Here is a 14,249-nt window from a genome sequence, read left to right as displayed (position 1 = left end):
GTGGTACTGCCAAGCATAAGCCAGCTCTGTGTTGCATTGCGGCATCCATCAAAGTCGGCAACAGAGTCTTGCTGATCCTGTATCTGTGCTCAATTGCTAAATGCCTTTCTAAACAAAATGTTGATTAAACTCTAGGCTGTTTTGCAAGGGGCCTCTATGATTTCATGGGTAATCAGAGCACCTAATACAGCTGGCAAAAAAACCCTCAGCGTAGAAGAGACCTCTCTCTTGAGCTATTGTCTACTAAATTTCATTTAGAAAGAGCAGTCCTACTTGGAAAAAAAAAAGAATTTAAAGACTTTCATTATAAGGTGTGCAAACTTTATAACCCAGAATGGTTCTTTAAAGATCAAATAAGGAAAAAAAAATCAACTAAACTTATGCAGATAGTTGCAAAGCCTTCAGTCATGTTTAGCTCTGGTTCTAGCTAGTAATGCAGTGGCTGGATGCAAACACCTTCTGTGTCCTACTTTCTAGAATCTTCTGGAGGAAGTGTTTACAGCAAGTGTGAATAGGCAAACTTTTTGAAAAAAATCTCTTCTGCCCACATGTTCCTACCTCTGAGCTACTGCATAATAAAACAGTTACTGTAAAGACCTGGACCCAAACAGAATAGCTACTTGAAATTTTTTGTGCTGTGCAAGAAGGGAGGAAGGGTCTCATTCAGATTATCTCCTCACCCCAGAACAAGCTTGGTTTCAGTTTAATGTTGGATTCCTGTTTTCAGATGTTTACATATTAGTCATGCTGCTAATGCCTCAAAGTAGAAGCCTTGCAGACACTTTTGAAATCTCTTCCAGAACCACTTGCTAGAGGTGAAAGGTGGGTTCTGCTTAGGTGCAGGGAAGAGCAGTGTGTGGCTGAGTACAAGGTGCTTAACACTTGTGTCTATTTTTCCTAGATAATGCTCTGGATGCTCATTCCCTGCTGACGTGCTACCCCGGGTGTGGGGGGCAGGAGGTCTGGGGGTGTCTCATGGGGCAGCCTTTGCTACTCCATCCAGGCACCACAAGCCTCTGAGGATGTGAGGTGAGCCATACACAGTGTGGAGGCTAAGTGGCTCTGGCAAACAATCATTTCTGTTGCGCTGTGCTCCCTGAGCTGGACTCAGAGGAGAAGATGCACTGTGCCAAGCCCTGATGGAGTCACCCTTGTCTGAGCTGATTGACCTGCTCACAAAGGGCTCTTTTTACCAAGTAAATAAAACATTTACCTTTCCCCTAGCAGGTTCAAAAGCTCACTGTGGGTGGTATGGGCAACAGGCTGCCTTGGGCTAGGAGATCTCCAGGGCGATTTTTGATGAAAAAAGTGACATGAACAGGGGAGGAAATGGGGGTGGGTGGGGTATGTGTGTGTGAAGTGGTGGATGCCAGGGACACATTCTGGCAGTGAGCCAAGCCCATGGGGGTGGCAGACAGGCCTCTGCCACCCGCAGGCTTGCCTTGGACGTCACAAGTGCGTCTCCTTGCGTGTCCGCTGACTGTCATGGCATTACAAGCAGAGAAATCACACCCGGTTGCCACAGCAACATCACCAGCTGGGACCGTGGAGTGCTGTCATCTAGCAACCAGGAAGGAGTCCCTGGAGATGGTGGGGTACCTGCTTCACTGCCCTGAGGGAGGATGACAGTCCCACCCAGCCCCGGGGACAGATTCATGCTATCCTTTTCCCCATGAGCAGGGATCTGTGTAGTTCCACTGCCTTAATAGTAACAAATCTTAAAATCTTTATAGTAATTTTTTAACCTTTTCTCTAGGGAGGGCTTTGCTACTATTCAGTAGCAGCATGTGCCCCTGTTTTATTCCATGTACAGCTTTCTGCCCATTTCCCTCAATGCTCACCAGAACTTAAACCAAAGGATACAAGGTTTAAAATCTTGCATGAAATGGGTAGGTACAAAATCTTTGGGCAAACGCTGTAGGGGTGGCTCCCCCCCACCTTTGCTGGAATTACTACTTTGGTGTTCGCTGCATTTATGCCTTGGTGTCTGGATGGCCCTGTTCCAGTTGGCTCCTGAAGCTCTGGGTGTTGTAAAATGGGGTTAATATGTGCTGCAGGCTTGGCCAGACTGTCAGCAGAGGGTTGAGCTTTTCTTCTTGCCTGTCTCCCTTCCCCTAGATGGGTGGTGGGTAACTGCCACTCAGCAGTGACCTCAAGATGTTTCTTCATTACCTTCTAGGGCACTGAATCATTTCATTGAAGGACTTTGCAGGCAAGAACATGCAGCTGCAGTCACGTCCTATATTTACAGCTTTAGTATAGAAAGCCTCAGCACTCCAGTCCTGATGTGGCATGAACCTGAATTATTAACAAGTGCTCTCTGCTAGGAGAGAAGTAGCTGGTGAGAAGGAACCTTTCCTGCGTGTGCACTAATCAGCATTCACTGGGTGATCAAAGATCTGGTTACGTAGTGCTGGGCTCTGCTGATGCTCCAGAGGGGCAGGGAGCTGGTGGGTGCTTGTTGTTGTTAATGGGAAGTTTGCCGGCTTCAACATCTGGCTCTGTCTTGTGCTGTTATCTGCTTTCCTCTCACATCATGTAACGTAAGCGTGCCTTACACCAGGCACAAAGCAATGCTGGAAGGGATGTCTGCCTACCCCCAAGCAATGAGCAGCCCTACCTAAGCTGCCACGAGAAGCAGGTACTTAGGACCCTTCAAAGAGGAAGGGATGCTGCCTTTTCTTGTGCCATTTCCCCCCTCCATTGAATTTAAACTGCTTGGAGGTGATGCGGATCAGGATTTGCTATGCAGGACTCCATGTGCTGCAGTATAGCATTCCTCGCAGGAAGCTACTCCTTACTGAATAGGTCCACTTTGAGCCACAGCAAAAACTAGAGGCTTTTTATGAAAAAGAATTCACTGCAGTGACTGATCTGCACCTTTAAATGTGGGTCTAGTCAAAGCAACTCCTCTTGAGCCTGGGTTCATTTAGGATCCTCTTCTGTTTCAAAAAATAAAAAGCCCGAAGCAGTACTTAAATTCAGCCTGACTTACTTGCCTATGTGCTAAGCATGGAATTTCCTAATATACCCTGCTGGGCTAGTGGAGACAATTTAATAAACAAGAAACATAAGGAGGCTTGTATTAAGCATCTGTACAGATAAAATAAGGAATTACACTATGAACTAGTTTGTCTTTAATGGCTACAGATCTCTGGCATGACAAAAGTAGTGAATCTTGCCCAGCACACTTGTTCCACTAACATTTTTCAATGACTAGTCTCAATTTTTTAAAACCAATATTGTTCCTATGTTGATGGAACCAACAAACAACCATTCAGAAAAATCTCTTCGAATCAATAATTGACAACAGAGCTGCCCCTGTTCTGTGGTGTTGACCACAAAAGGATGTATTTAAAGTTAAACTGATTTGGAAAGGAGAATCTAGTATGTTCAGCTCATTCTTGAATAAAACCATGTTTCTCTCAAATCAAAGCCAGGCAGTGCCTGCCAGTCCTCTGAAGCTCTGCCGCATGTTACAGTGTGAAGTTAGAAACAAAACTCCTTCAATTGAAATATTACCGAAAGGAAGGTTTTGTGGCTAGCAAATAAAACCTCCTTTGGAGATTTGTGGGCTGGCTGATCATTTTTTTGCTGCACCAGAGGGATTGACTGAAACACCTCATTCTTTGTAGCAGTATGTTGGCACTAGAAGCTGAGTGAATATAAGAACTTGGTGATTGAGGGCCCCTCTGAGGGATGTCGTGGCAGCTAAGCGCTCCTCTCTAAACACAAAAAGCTATTTCAGCGGTGCAAGATGACACACTTCTTCCTACCACTGAAAACAGATTTGCAAAAACTACCTGAGCCCAACATTGTGAAATTACTTCCTTATGCTCTACGTACCACAAAAGAAGCCCAGCTGAACTTGGAAGGATACATCCTTGCCCAAGATACATGCAGCAAACAGCTACAGAAGCCCAGAGCTTGGTAGCAGGAAATGTGTGGGAAAGCCATCTGGTGAAGCCACATAGAAACGGTGTGAAAGTCTTTTTTCATTCACTTCCTGACAAAGTAGTAATATGTTGCCTCATTATAGGAAGAGGGCTGCTTGTTGTTATTATTTGCATTAGTAGCTCCTAGAAGTCCAAAGGTGGGGACAGGACTCCTGCTGTGTTAGGTGCTGTGGGCACATGTAAGAGGAGACCTTTCCCTATACCAGCTTCCCCCCAAATTTTATAACATAAAAGGACAAAAAGCATAGGATATATTTATTTTCCAAATGGGGAACTGAAGCAGATGAGAGAGACTGAAGGTGTTGGAAACAGAACACGTAATAATTCCCAAGCCTTGACTTTCTCAGCAAAACTGTACTTTGACTCCTATACTTTATCTTTGAGCATTTATGGTGAGTGCTATGTACCTTGGCATACTGCTTGCAATGTGTTCTGCAGTTCTGCTAGGTAGAACTGGCATTTAGCTTGGTGTGGACACAGTGCTGAGAGTTACAACATGCTTTGCTTTGCTGTGCTGAAGCAGGGGGAGGGAAATCAATTCAACATGCAGAGGGAATTTTAATCATCACTTGGCAAATTAAAAAATAAGGTTACTGTGGAGAAATTAAACTTGATCTTTGGCATCTGAATTGTGTCTTTCACTGTGAGCTTCCAGTCCAGCCCACCCGATTTCCCCATGGTTTAATACTGCTATAACCCCCGGCAGTACCTCTGCTCTGCTAAAAGCAGAGAACCACACCAAAGGCTGTATTTCAAGAGGCAAAGTTCCTTATAGCCTACTTACGATTATTAGATATGTAAAGTTCTCCTATATCATCATCTCATCTGAAGACCTCAAATCATTTTATAGACCTTATTTTAGCCTCTTGGTGACTCTGAGGCAAGGCAGTTTTTGGACACTGAAACAGACTTAAAATCCCTATCCTTGAGTTTTCCTTATCAGTCTTTGCCAGAACTGAAGATAGATTATTTTTTTTCAGTCCCATGCTTTAATTGCAAGACAGAGCTTTCCAGGTCCCTTTGCTATCCTTGTGTGGGTGTGCAGGACTGTATGCGTGGATGGTTAGCATTTGTGCCAGGGTTAAACAAAAATGTATGCGCTTGGGTTGGTCTTTCATCTCTGGGGAAGGCAGAGATGTCCTAAAGCTTAATTACTTGGTGAAAGTATATTGTAGTAGCAGTAAGGAGGGAGGGGTAGGATGAATCAGATGGTGGATGTTGCCTTCCTTTGAGGGGAAAAAGCAGCTGAAGCCCAGGGACTCCGGAAGAAGCAAGCAGCACATTGTGGGTTGGTAGCTCATGATGCTGAGACTGTCATTTGACATATAGAGTCTAGTGCCAGGGGAGTACCTTTCCCAGGAGAGAGATGCTCAAGTATTGTGAAATTGGGCCATGAGGTGTTAATTGCTTAAAAACTGTAGAAATTCAAATTTAAAGACCTAGTACCTACTAGTGTAGAATGACTTGTACCAGACAGCAACCTGCCTTTCTGTCCTGTAAGTGAAGCCTCTAGTAGAGTATACGGTGTTGGATGGGTCAGAGTTCAGGCTTTGAATAAGGCTTTCATTGCCTTATCCCAGACTTCTCATAACTCTCTCCTCCCCAACCCACTGTGTTGTAAAATACAGGTGAAAATTGCAGAACCAGGAATGCAAGGAGGATACCAGTAACACCTCAAAGTCCACAGAGGCTGTAACAGCATTTTTTCGTAGGGTTTTTCAGTCCTCAGTTCCCAGTGCTCAGTTCATGATCCCTAGCAAGATTCCAGCCTGTGGCAATATGGCTGTAGCCAAACATGTCCATGCAACTGTATTTGTCCTTTTTATTTACTGAAAGCCCAAGTAATAATAGGACCCAGAACTATGTGGGTGCAGGGTTTAAGCACTACCACTGCCTCAAGGATTACACGCATAACCTCTTCAGAATAAGGGACCAGACAAATAGGACTCTGATTGCGCTGTGGAGCAGCTAATGTGGAACGTGAAGTGGTCAGTAATCAAGTGCTAATATAATGCTGAGATTTTAAAAAGCTTCAACTGGTTGAATGATGACAGACTGTTCCCAACTCTGTTTCAGTTTGCCTAGATTCTCATGACTCTAGGAAGTCTGTTTACACCCATGCTGTATTCATTGCTGTATTTGAGTTACTAGCAAGTTTTGGCTAGATGACAAACTCAATGAGCGCTGAACCGTGCCTCAGCAAGCATAAGCTGTCTCTATCAGTCTGCCTCATCTGCGTTGGAGATCAACAGTCCTCTAAGCTGGGAGCTGGGCTAGGCTGGAGCAGGGAGGGCAGCACCAGGACTCAACTTTTTCCCCAGATGTGGCAGTTTGAAGTGGGTGGATGAAGGCTATTTCTGGCAGTAAGGGAGCAAAAGCCATGCCTGGTCATTGCATGCCGGTAGACCTAACTTGGTGGTTCCTTTGCATGAGGCTTAGCTGAGTGGCGCTCTGAGCATCTGGGCTGAGAGAGGCTCCTGTAGCACAAGTGTCATGTGAGGATAATCCCATGCAGTTTAAAGCCCAAAGCAAGCTGTCTGGTTTTCCTCTCCTATTTTCTAGACTGATCTTTCAGTTTGTGCTTATGCTGGGACTGTAAAAAAATCTTTTATTTCCCAGCCAGTGATGGCAATCACGCATACACAGAAAACCACTGAGGGTCACCAAATCTGATGGGAGCCAAGTTCTTAGCCCTGGATAAGAAACCTGACACAACATATGAGCTCTGCAAGACCTTGGGTGGAGTCTCTCATCCATGTTGTATGTGAAATATGCTGTGTCCAGGGAGGAGGTGAAAGATCTTCACTGGCTCATCCGCTACACTTGGCAGGTATTGCTTTGAAAACATGGATAAAATTAGCAGTGTTCCTGAGTTAAGGAAGTTTTCTAGGTTTTTTGTGTGTTTTGTGTGTTTTTTGTTCTCTTTCTTGGTTTTTTTTTTTTTTTGTGGTGAGTTGTTTGTTTTTTTTTTTAAGGCCAGTTAAAAAACAAATCCACTCATTGGCTCTTTTAGTACTTGACAAGAAAATCTACAGCAGAATGAGGAATTATTCCCTCAAGTGCTAGTACGGTGTTATACCCAAGACAAGTTGTTCTCACCTCCAGAGGCACAGGAAAACTGCATACCCAGACTGAATAAAGACAAGTGAAGAGACCTGTACACTTGGCCCAGTTCAGAGCCTTCTCGTTCCAGTGTTGTGATCAAGGTTTTGACCCTCCCTTAGGCAATCCACACACAGAGACTCACCTCTGACAGAATCTAGTCTGAAATATGCTATTACAACATTAGATGGGCCCCTTCAGCATGAGCCTGTGGTGTGTGTTTTTGTTCTGTGCTATTTTGGGGATAAGCAACTGGCGAGAAGAAAACGCTTTCGTCTGCTGGAGTAACTGTGTTCTCAAGCATTAAAATTATGGTTAGTACTAACTGTCCAGTGGAGAGAAAAAACCAAGGTTCTTAATTCTAGAAGACAGGTTAACTTCTGGGAGAGAAGGCAGAAACTGTTAAGTCTTTTGCTGTCAGAAAGAAACCCATGCTGGAAGTATTCAGTCAATTAGGCTGATTTGTAGCAGCCTCACTATAAATCCTCTTTCATACAGAGGCAAGTTAAGCCCTTTGCTGAGATGTGCCATTCCAAGGAATTTTGGTAGGTTCTCACACATTTAGCTATGGCAAAGTTATCTATAGGGACACACCATCTTAGAATGACATGGTATGTTCAATTCTACAACATTCTAGCCAAAGAATGTCAAAAAAGGGAAGCCAGCAAAAAGCCTTTCACCTCGCTGTCACAGATTAGCCTTTTTCTTGTGTGCTACATTTGTTCAGCCTATGTGTAAATTGAACAGATTTTCTAAATTTGTTTTAGACACAAAAACAGTTGAGAAACATCTATGCAGTAGATGACCACTCAACCCAGAAGCATAACTGTTTTGCCAGTGAAATGCAGCACTCTATAAAGGTGTAAAATTCAGCTTAATGGCATCATGTTTTATAGGGACACCTGTGTAATCTGACCAGATGCAGAACCATTCTTTTTCCTCAAAAAGGAAGCTTTCCCTGCTCATTTGCCTGAAAGGTGGTATATTGCAGAGCTGTGAGCCTTTCCTGTGACCAAGGCAGGTGGGTGCCTGCCCTTGCCGTGCCGCAGTAACTCACCCTGCTGAGCTGGTCCAGGAGTCTTTGGTTCTGTTCGGAGAGTTCCTGAACGGCCCGTGTCTTCTCGCGGTCGGCTTCACGCAGGTGAACCTGCTGCCTCTCCAGCTCATCCTGCAGCTGCTTCACGTCACTTTCCAGTTCAGACACCCTTCCTTCCCATTCTCCTTCTCTGTTCTCAAATCGCCTCCTTAGCTCATGTTTCTCTTGTTCTAGATGCTAGACAACAGGGGAGAAGAGGTTAGGAAGGGAGGTGAAAAGTGAATGCTGTCTCCTTTTCTGCCTTTATACTTAGGGCTGAAACCTTCTGTGCAGGAAAGAGAATACTACTAGAGTGTGACAATGCTATGGAGGTGGCAATCCTGTGTCAAGGCAGGTCACTGGCACTAATATTGTTTTCAATTTCCAGCAGTTTGCCTGTCCTTGGCCTCTGGAGATCAGCACATTGAATTTTTACTGAAACAACTGCCAAAGGAGTAAAGCAGGCTGCATATCAATAGGTGGAACATATAGGTCAGGAAGGCCAATTGATTTAGCAGAGCCTAGCTTAACTCCAAAGCAACATTTCAGTGGGCCGTGGCATAATTATTTTAAGAATTGCCTTTATAGTCAAAACTACAAAAACTGTATCCTTACTGCTGACAAGGAATGTAGATGAGGCATCTCTCTTATCATATGGGTCTTACAAATAACAGTTGAATCATGTATGTATTTCCTCCTTCTACTCCTGACCCTAATTAGTTGTCTGAGAGTTTGATAGTGCACAGTAACTCTATTGTTCGATGCAGCCTGCTCTGGAATTGCAATGGATGCAGTGAAGTAGATGCTATAGACATTACATACGTGCACATTCTGGGTTGCAGGTTTCTTAGAAACCACTCTTAGTTCTTGAGACTCTGCTTTGCTTAGGACTGGCTGGAAAATGAGGGACGGCATGAATCTGAGGGAACTTTGCATGTTTTCCAGGCTCAGTTAAATGAGGCCTTGACTGAAACAGAGCTGCAAATCAGGTCAAAACAGATTTGTGTTGTGCCCATTTGAAAGAATCTCTGTTCCGAAACTCTGGGCTTGAATTTCCCCTGGTGACTGAAGCTATGTGCATACTTGCAGAGCAGTCACAGATTGGGGACGTGGGCATGTCCCAAGATTAGCAGGGAAACCTGAAGAGCAGGAGCCCTCTCTTTGTTGGTTGTCTTCTGTCCCCCAGAATAACCTTATGCTGTGCTCTATTGGATTCACCAGCCTTTTAGGAATGTGTCTTAGCAAAAAACAGAAACCCACGGGGCCCAGCACTGGCAGCACTTTCCCATTTTTCCTAGGGTATCATCCCCCTGTGAGCAATCCCCATGGCACTTAGCATAGGAGGGGAAAATAAACCTGCTAGGAGGAAAAGAAAATTGCACTGCGTTTATGTGAAGTGGTTTTTTGTTGCTTGTTAGAAACACAGGCTGTGAGGGGGCTGTTTCCCCTGGGTGCCTACTGCTGATGACACACAGCCTCCCTTGCAGCATCTCTGCCACCTTCCCCAGCAGGTCTGAATGTCAAAGCCCTCCAATTCTCCAGTAGCCCTCTGGCCTGCATTATCACTAATCTTCCACCTCTTCTGCTCTGCAGAACATGCAGTGTTTTCTCTTTTTTGACCTTATCTCCAAATCTTTTCCTATGCTTCTTCCAGCACAGTGTAGCAGCACCCTGCTTGTGTCCTTCCAAATCCTTCTGCAAATTCAGAGTTTTCTGGAAAACCCTCAAATGTAAGGGAAAGCTGATTAAAAACAGTGGCCCAAAGCAAAAGAATTTCTCTGTGTTTCAGACACTAAAAGGGTGAGCACCCCTTGCAAATGAGAGAGCTAAGTATTATTATAATTATTTTTAATGCAGTAGGTAGGCATGAGATCCTAGCACCAGGCCTCTGACAACCATTGCAAAGAAATCTTGTTTGTAGCCTCAGTGTAGCTGGAGCAGCCACAATTTCACTTTCAGAGGCACACTGAAAATGCTGTCTTTTATGGCTCTGTCTCCTTCACTGCTAGGCAACGTGTGGAAAGATCCAGGGCCTTCTCTAAATCGAAGAAATGAAACTTCAGCCTGCTGAGGAAAAGCACTGCGCTGAAGTTCCCCAGACATACTCAAATGTGATTTAGAAGCCACCGATAAGCCTTGTCAATCATTAAAAAACCACTTTAGTCCCTTACTGCAAAAAAAAAATATCCACGTATAGCTCCAATAAACGGCATTCACAAAGGGTGGCGTTAGAAGAGGGTGAAGAATACCAAATTTATTCTGTTGTGATGGAGAAACCAGAACAGTGTAGTGGGCACAGAGAGGCTGTTGCAAAGAGGGACGATAAACCAAATGAGACACGCTGACCAACTCCTCCTGCCTCTTCCTCTCCCTCTCCTAGAACCTGCACAGCTGCAGATCTGAATAGTGTTCTTTTGCATGTAGTGATGACAGGGAAAACTGCTGTCCTCAGTAGGGGAGTTTCTTGTTTTCTGAGTGTCTCTCCATCCACCAGCTGTTCATTGAATTTTACACAGAACTGCTTCTTCTGAAAACATCTTCTCTTCAACTTAACTGAGCTGGGCTGGTCCTCATTTAAAGAGATCAGAGCAAGGGGAGTATTCCAGCTGATAAAGATGGTTCATACTGTAAAATGCTTGGACACAGCAAGCTTCTCTGTGTCAGAGGAACAGAGGCATTAGCGGTTTTAATCCCTTACAGAGGATAAAACTGACTAGGATCACATATCAGAATTTATTACAGGGCTTCAATTCCATGATTAGAAATGAATTTGAATTGAGGCAGTGAAGTGAAAGAGTTGCCAGAGTAAGTGTATGGCAGGAATGCTGTACTTCAGTAATGAACCCACAAAACTAGAACAGATTTAGTCTTGAGGCAAAGCACCAGAGGAGCAGGCCAGCATGTCAGCTGTTGGGAAACGGAGAGGCCTCACCAATCTGCTGTAACCAACTTTGAATTGCTAACTGGCAGAAAATCTGTCCTCCTAAATACTACTTAATCATCACCTTATTAGATGCAATTGTCACCAAGGTTCTGATCTGAGACTTCACTTCTGGTCATCATCAGAATGTTTCAGCATAGGGAAGGAGGTAACAGATGTGGGTCCTTCCTCCCTGCTCCTCCAAAACTGAAAAGCTTATTGTGAAATTTTGTTCACTTCAGTGGCAACAGGAGGCGGCCAACATTTAATCTGCAGAGGCTAGGATTACCAGGCTTGTGTTGTAGAATATTAATGTTCAAGTTTCATTTTTTGTGTGAAGTAGCACTGCCTTAGATCTGCCAAGCCTAGTGGAAAAAATCTGACCCTTAAGTAGATAACACTAATTCCTATCAGATGGTTAGTCTGAAAAATAGTGATCTGTTACTCAACTGGAAAGTTAGAATGATAGTAATGGCATGAAAACGTAAACAATTGGTTGTGTTTACCATCCCTTCATTTACCTTCTGAAAGGGTCTGTAAGAGCAGAGGTAAACATTTGTTACTTAAAGTACTATAAAGTCATAGTTATTCCCCTCTGCTTTTCATTGTTATGTTTTGCAAACAAGTGGTATTTGAGACTCCCAAACTCCCTAACAGGCAGCTCAGTGAGTACCTAAACTTGTGCCTTTTTCCTTTAATGGTAGGAAAGGTTCTACTCCAACTCATCAGGAAAACCACGTCAGCACGCCACATACATCTGTTCTTGCTTAAAGATCAACATGAACACATTCACTCTGGCAAATTTTAATACTTTAGGAAATTTTCATCTGGTAAATAGTGCCACTAAACAACAATTGGAGCAAATGTCACCTTCACTGTTTTTCTATCAGAATAGTAAATGGAGAGAGATTTCCCTGCAAAGAGGAAGGGATCAGCCAGGGTGAAGTGCTAAGTTTAATAATAGAGAGGAATTTTGTCAAGTCAACAAAGGCCATACAGTAATTTCACAAATCCTCTTGAACTTCAGAGATGTAAGTCCGTGGGGAAGGAACACTGGGGTATGCAGGACCATGCAGAAAGAACTGGTGTAAGGCAGTGACTTAAAATTTGAATGTTAATCCACCCCTGTTCAAACTCTCTTCAGAAAGGTGAGAGGCTTTTTCTCAGCCTTATAAGCAGTATTACTTGCTGGGAGAATTAAAATTTGAAGAAGTATCTCTGAGAAAAAGAGTGGGGTAACAGTGGGTCTCTGATATAGTTGTGCAAGAAAATTGTTCCAAAAGAAGCTGCCTGCACAAGTATTTTTCTCTGTAATAGCTCTCTCTCATCCTTAAAAATCAATAAATAGCTCAATCCACTGAGTCTCTGGCAAACAGCTCTCTCCAGATACCTGTAGGTATTTTTTCAGAGCAACCAGCTAACAGAGACGTATCATTAGGGCTTATCTCCTGCCATGCCTAATGCCTTAGCTGCAACAGCTTAAGCTTAAGGGTTACATATGCTCTGTCGCTCAGTACCTGCCGTATAAATTTAACTTCTGAGGCATTTCCGTGATGAGATGAGCCGAGCACAGTGCACATCTCTTCACCCAGGTGGTACCTGGGTCCTGGGGCAAAACAGCACCCACAGGAACACCAGGCCGATACACCAGCTCGCAGCCCGGGAGGGGGAAGAACGGCAGATTTGCCTCCCCCAGGCCTAAGAGGGTTTTCTCAGACCCTTTCTTCCCCATCGCGGCCACAGGGAGTTCCGTGGGCTGCCCGGCAGGGCCCGTGCCTGCCTGACGCCCCCGGGATTTGTCGGGAAAGGGGCCGCTTTCCACGGGGAGAGCCCGCGGGGCTGCCGGGGGCCGCGGCCCTGAAGCGGGGGCCCTTGCGGAGCGCTGCGGGCCGGGGGAGGGCGGGGGGGGGGCGGTAGGGCCTCACCTCCAGCTTGTCGGTAAGCTCCTTGTGCATCCTCTCGTACTGGCGGCTCATGTCCTGGTTGCGCTCCAGCAGCGCCTTGCCGAGCCGCGCCGCCAGCACCAGGTCCTTCTCCTTCTGCCGAATCAACGAGAGCAGCTCGGGGTCGCGGGCGGCGGCGGCAGGCGGCGGCTCCGGTGGCTCCCCGGCGGCGGCCAGCAGCGCCAGCTCCTCCTCCAGGGCCAGCTCCAGGGCGGCGGCCGCGGCGGCCCCGGCGGCGGCGGCGGGCGGCTCCATGCCGCCGGCGCTGTCCGCCTCCGCCGGTGCTGACCCGGCGGCGGGCAGGCGCAGGCACGGCGCCGACATGGCCCTGCGCGCCGCCGCCGCCGCTCCGCTGCGCCCCCCGCGCCCGGCCCGCGGCTGCGGCTGCTGGGCGGGGAGCGCCGCCGCCCCCGGCCCCCGCCCCCCGGCGCCGGGCCCCGCCGGCGGCAGCGCCCGCGCACCGCGCTCATGGGCGCAGGGACGGGGCAGCTCGGGGCGCACGGCGGGGGGACGCTGTGTATTTGTGTGTGTGTGTGGGGGGGGGGGGGTTGCGCTTCTCAGCTGTGCACGGATCCTGCCGTGCCTACTGGAGCCGCCTGCTGCGAGCAGGTCGCGCTGTTTCTGCTGCAGGCCTAGGCAAAAAATCCCCCCAAATCACCCGTGTGTCCTGAAAAGCCCAAGGAGGGAGCCTGGCACACCCGAAGGGGCACAATTCGATCTTCCCACTTGTTACCTGCTCCTCCAGATCTCTAACTGGGCTTTTTTGTTTACAAGAGCAGCTTTCAAGATGTTTCTACTGAATCGTTCACCCCTGGAGAGCCGACTACAGCTTCCAACAACCACCGGGGCTTGCTTTCCATTTTAGGTTGCTTAGGATGTTCCCGGATAAAATTTGTCTTAAAAGCAGCCTTAGTGAACATTGGGAGTTGTAGTCGGTTCTGCTTATAGCACTTCTTTCTCTGGGGGAAGACTCTATTGGGGGAAGGACTACTTGGTTTTTCAGTTTTGGTTTTGTTGACTTTCTTCCCCCTTAGGTCCAGGCATCACTTTCCTTCTTGCCACAGGAGGGAGGCCGAGGCAGAGTAAGGCAGGGTAAAGCTATATTGTCACATTTGCTAAGACTGCTTAATTTCAAGCAAGGCTTTAATAGTAACTGAACAAAAGCATTTGGGAGGAAACCTGTGCTTTTCGCTCCCAGATTCTGCAGAAAGAAATGATGAATTTCACAGCTTTTCATTTTAGACCCTGCTTCC

At 46.2% G+C, this 14,249-nt stretch overlaps 1 protein-coding gene across 6 annotated transcripts in view; it reads right to left on the bottom strand.

Annotated features, from left to right (window-relative positions):
• Positions 1-13,371, bottom strand: part of BICDL1 (BICD family like cargo adaptor 1) — a 55,007-nt gene extending 41,636 nt beyond the window's left edge. For 3 of the 6 annotated variants that reach the window (XR_005106188.1, XM_037400154.1, XM_037400362.1), the window contains exons 1-2: positions 12,979-13,371; positions 8,116-8,331 (exon numbers count right to left, since the gene is read on the bottom strand). Coding sequence is in view for 5 of the 6 variants with exons in the window: in XM_037400154.1 (XP_037256051.1) it covers positions 8,116-8,331; positions 12,979-13,320 (558 nt within the window). In the remaining variant the exon portion in view is untranslated. The remainder of the gene's footprint in view (positions 1-8,115; positions 8,332-12,978) is intronic. The other 3 variants (XM_037400076.1, XM_037400275.1, XM_037399998.1) reach the window with 2 other exon arrangements.
• Positions 13,372-14,249: the final 878 nt, after the last annotated feature.

The sequence above is a fragment of the Falco rusticolus genome, chromosome 1 (assembly GCF_015220075.1).
Source record: "Falco rusticolus isolate bFalRus1 chromosome 1, bFalRus1.pri, whole genome shotgun sequence".
NCBI lineage: Eukaryota > Metazoa > Chordata > Aves > Falconiformes > Falconidae > Falco > Falco rusticolus.
This window is presented reverse-complemented; position numbering and strand designations above follow the sequence as displayed.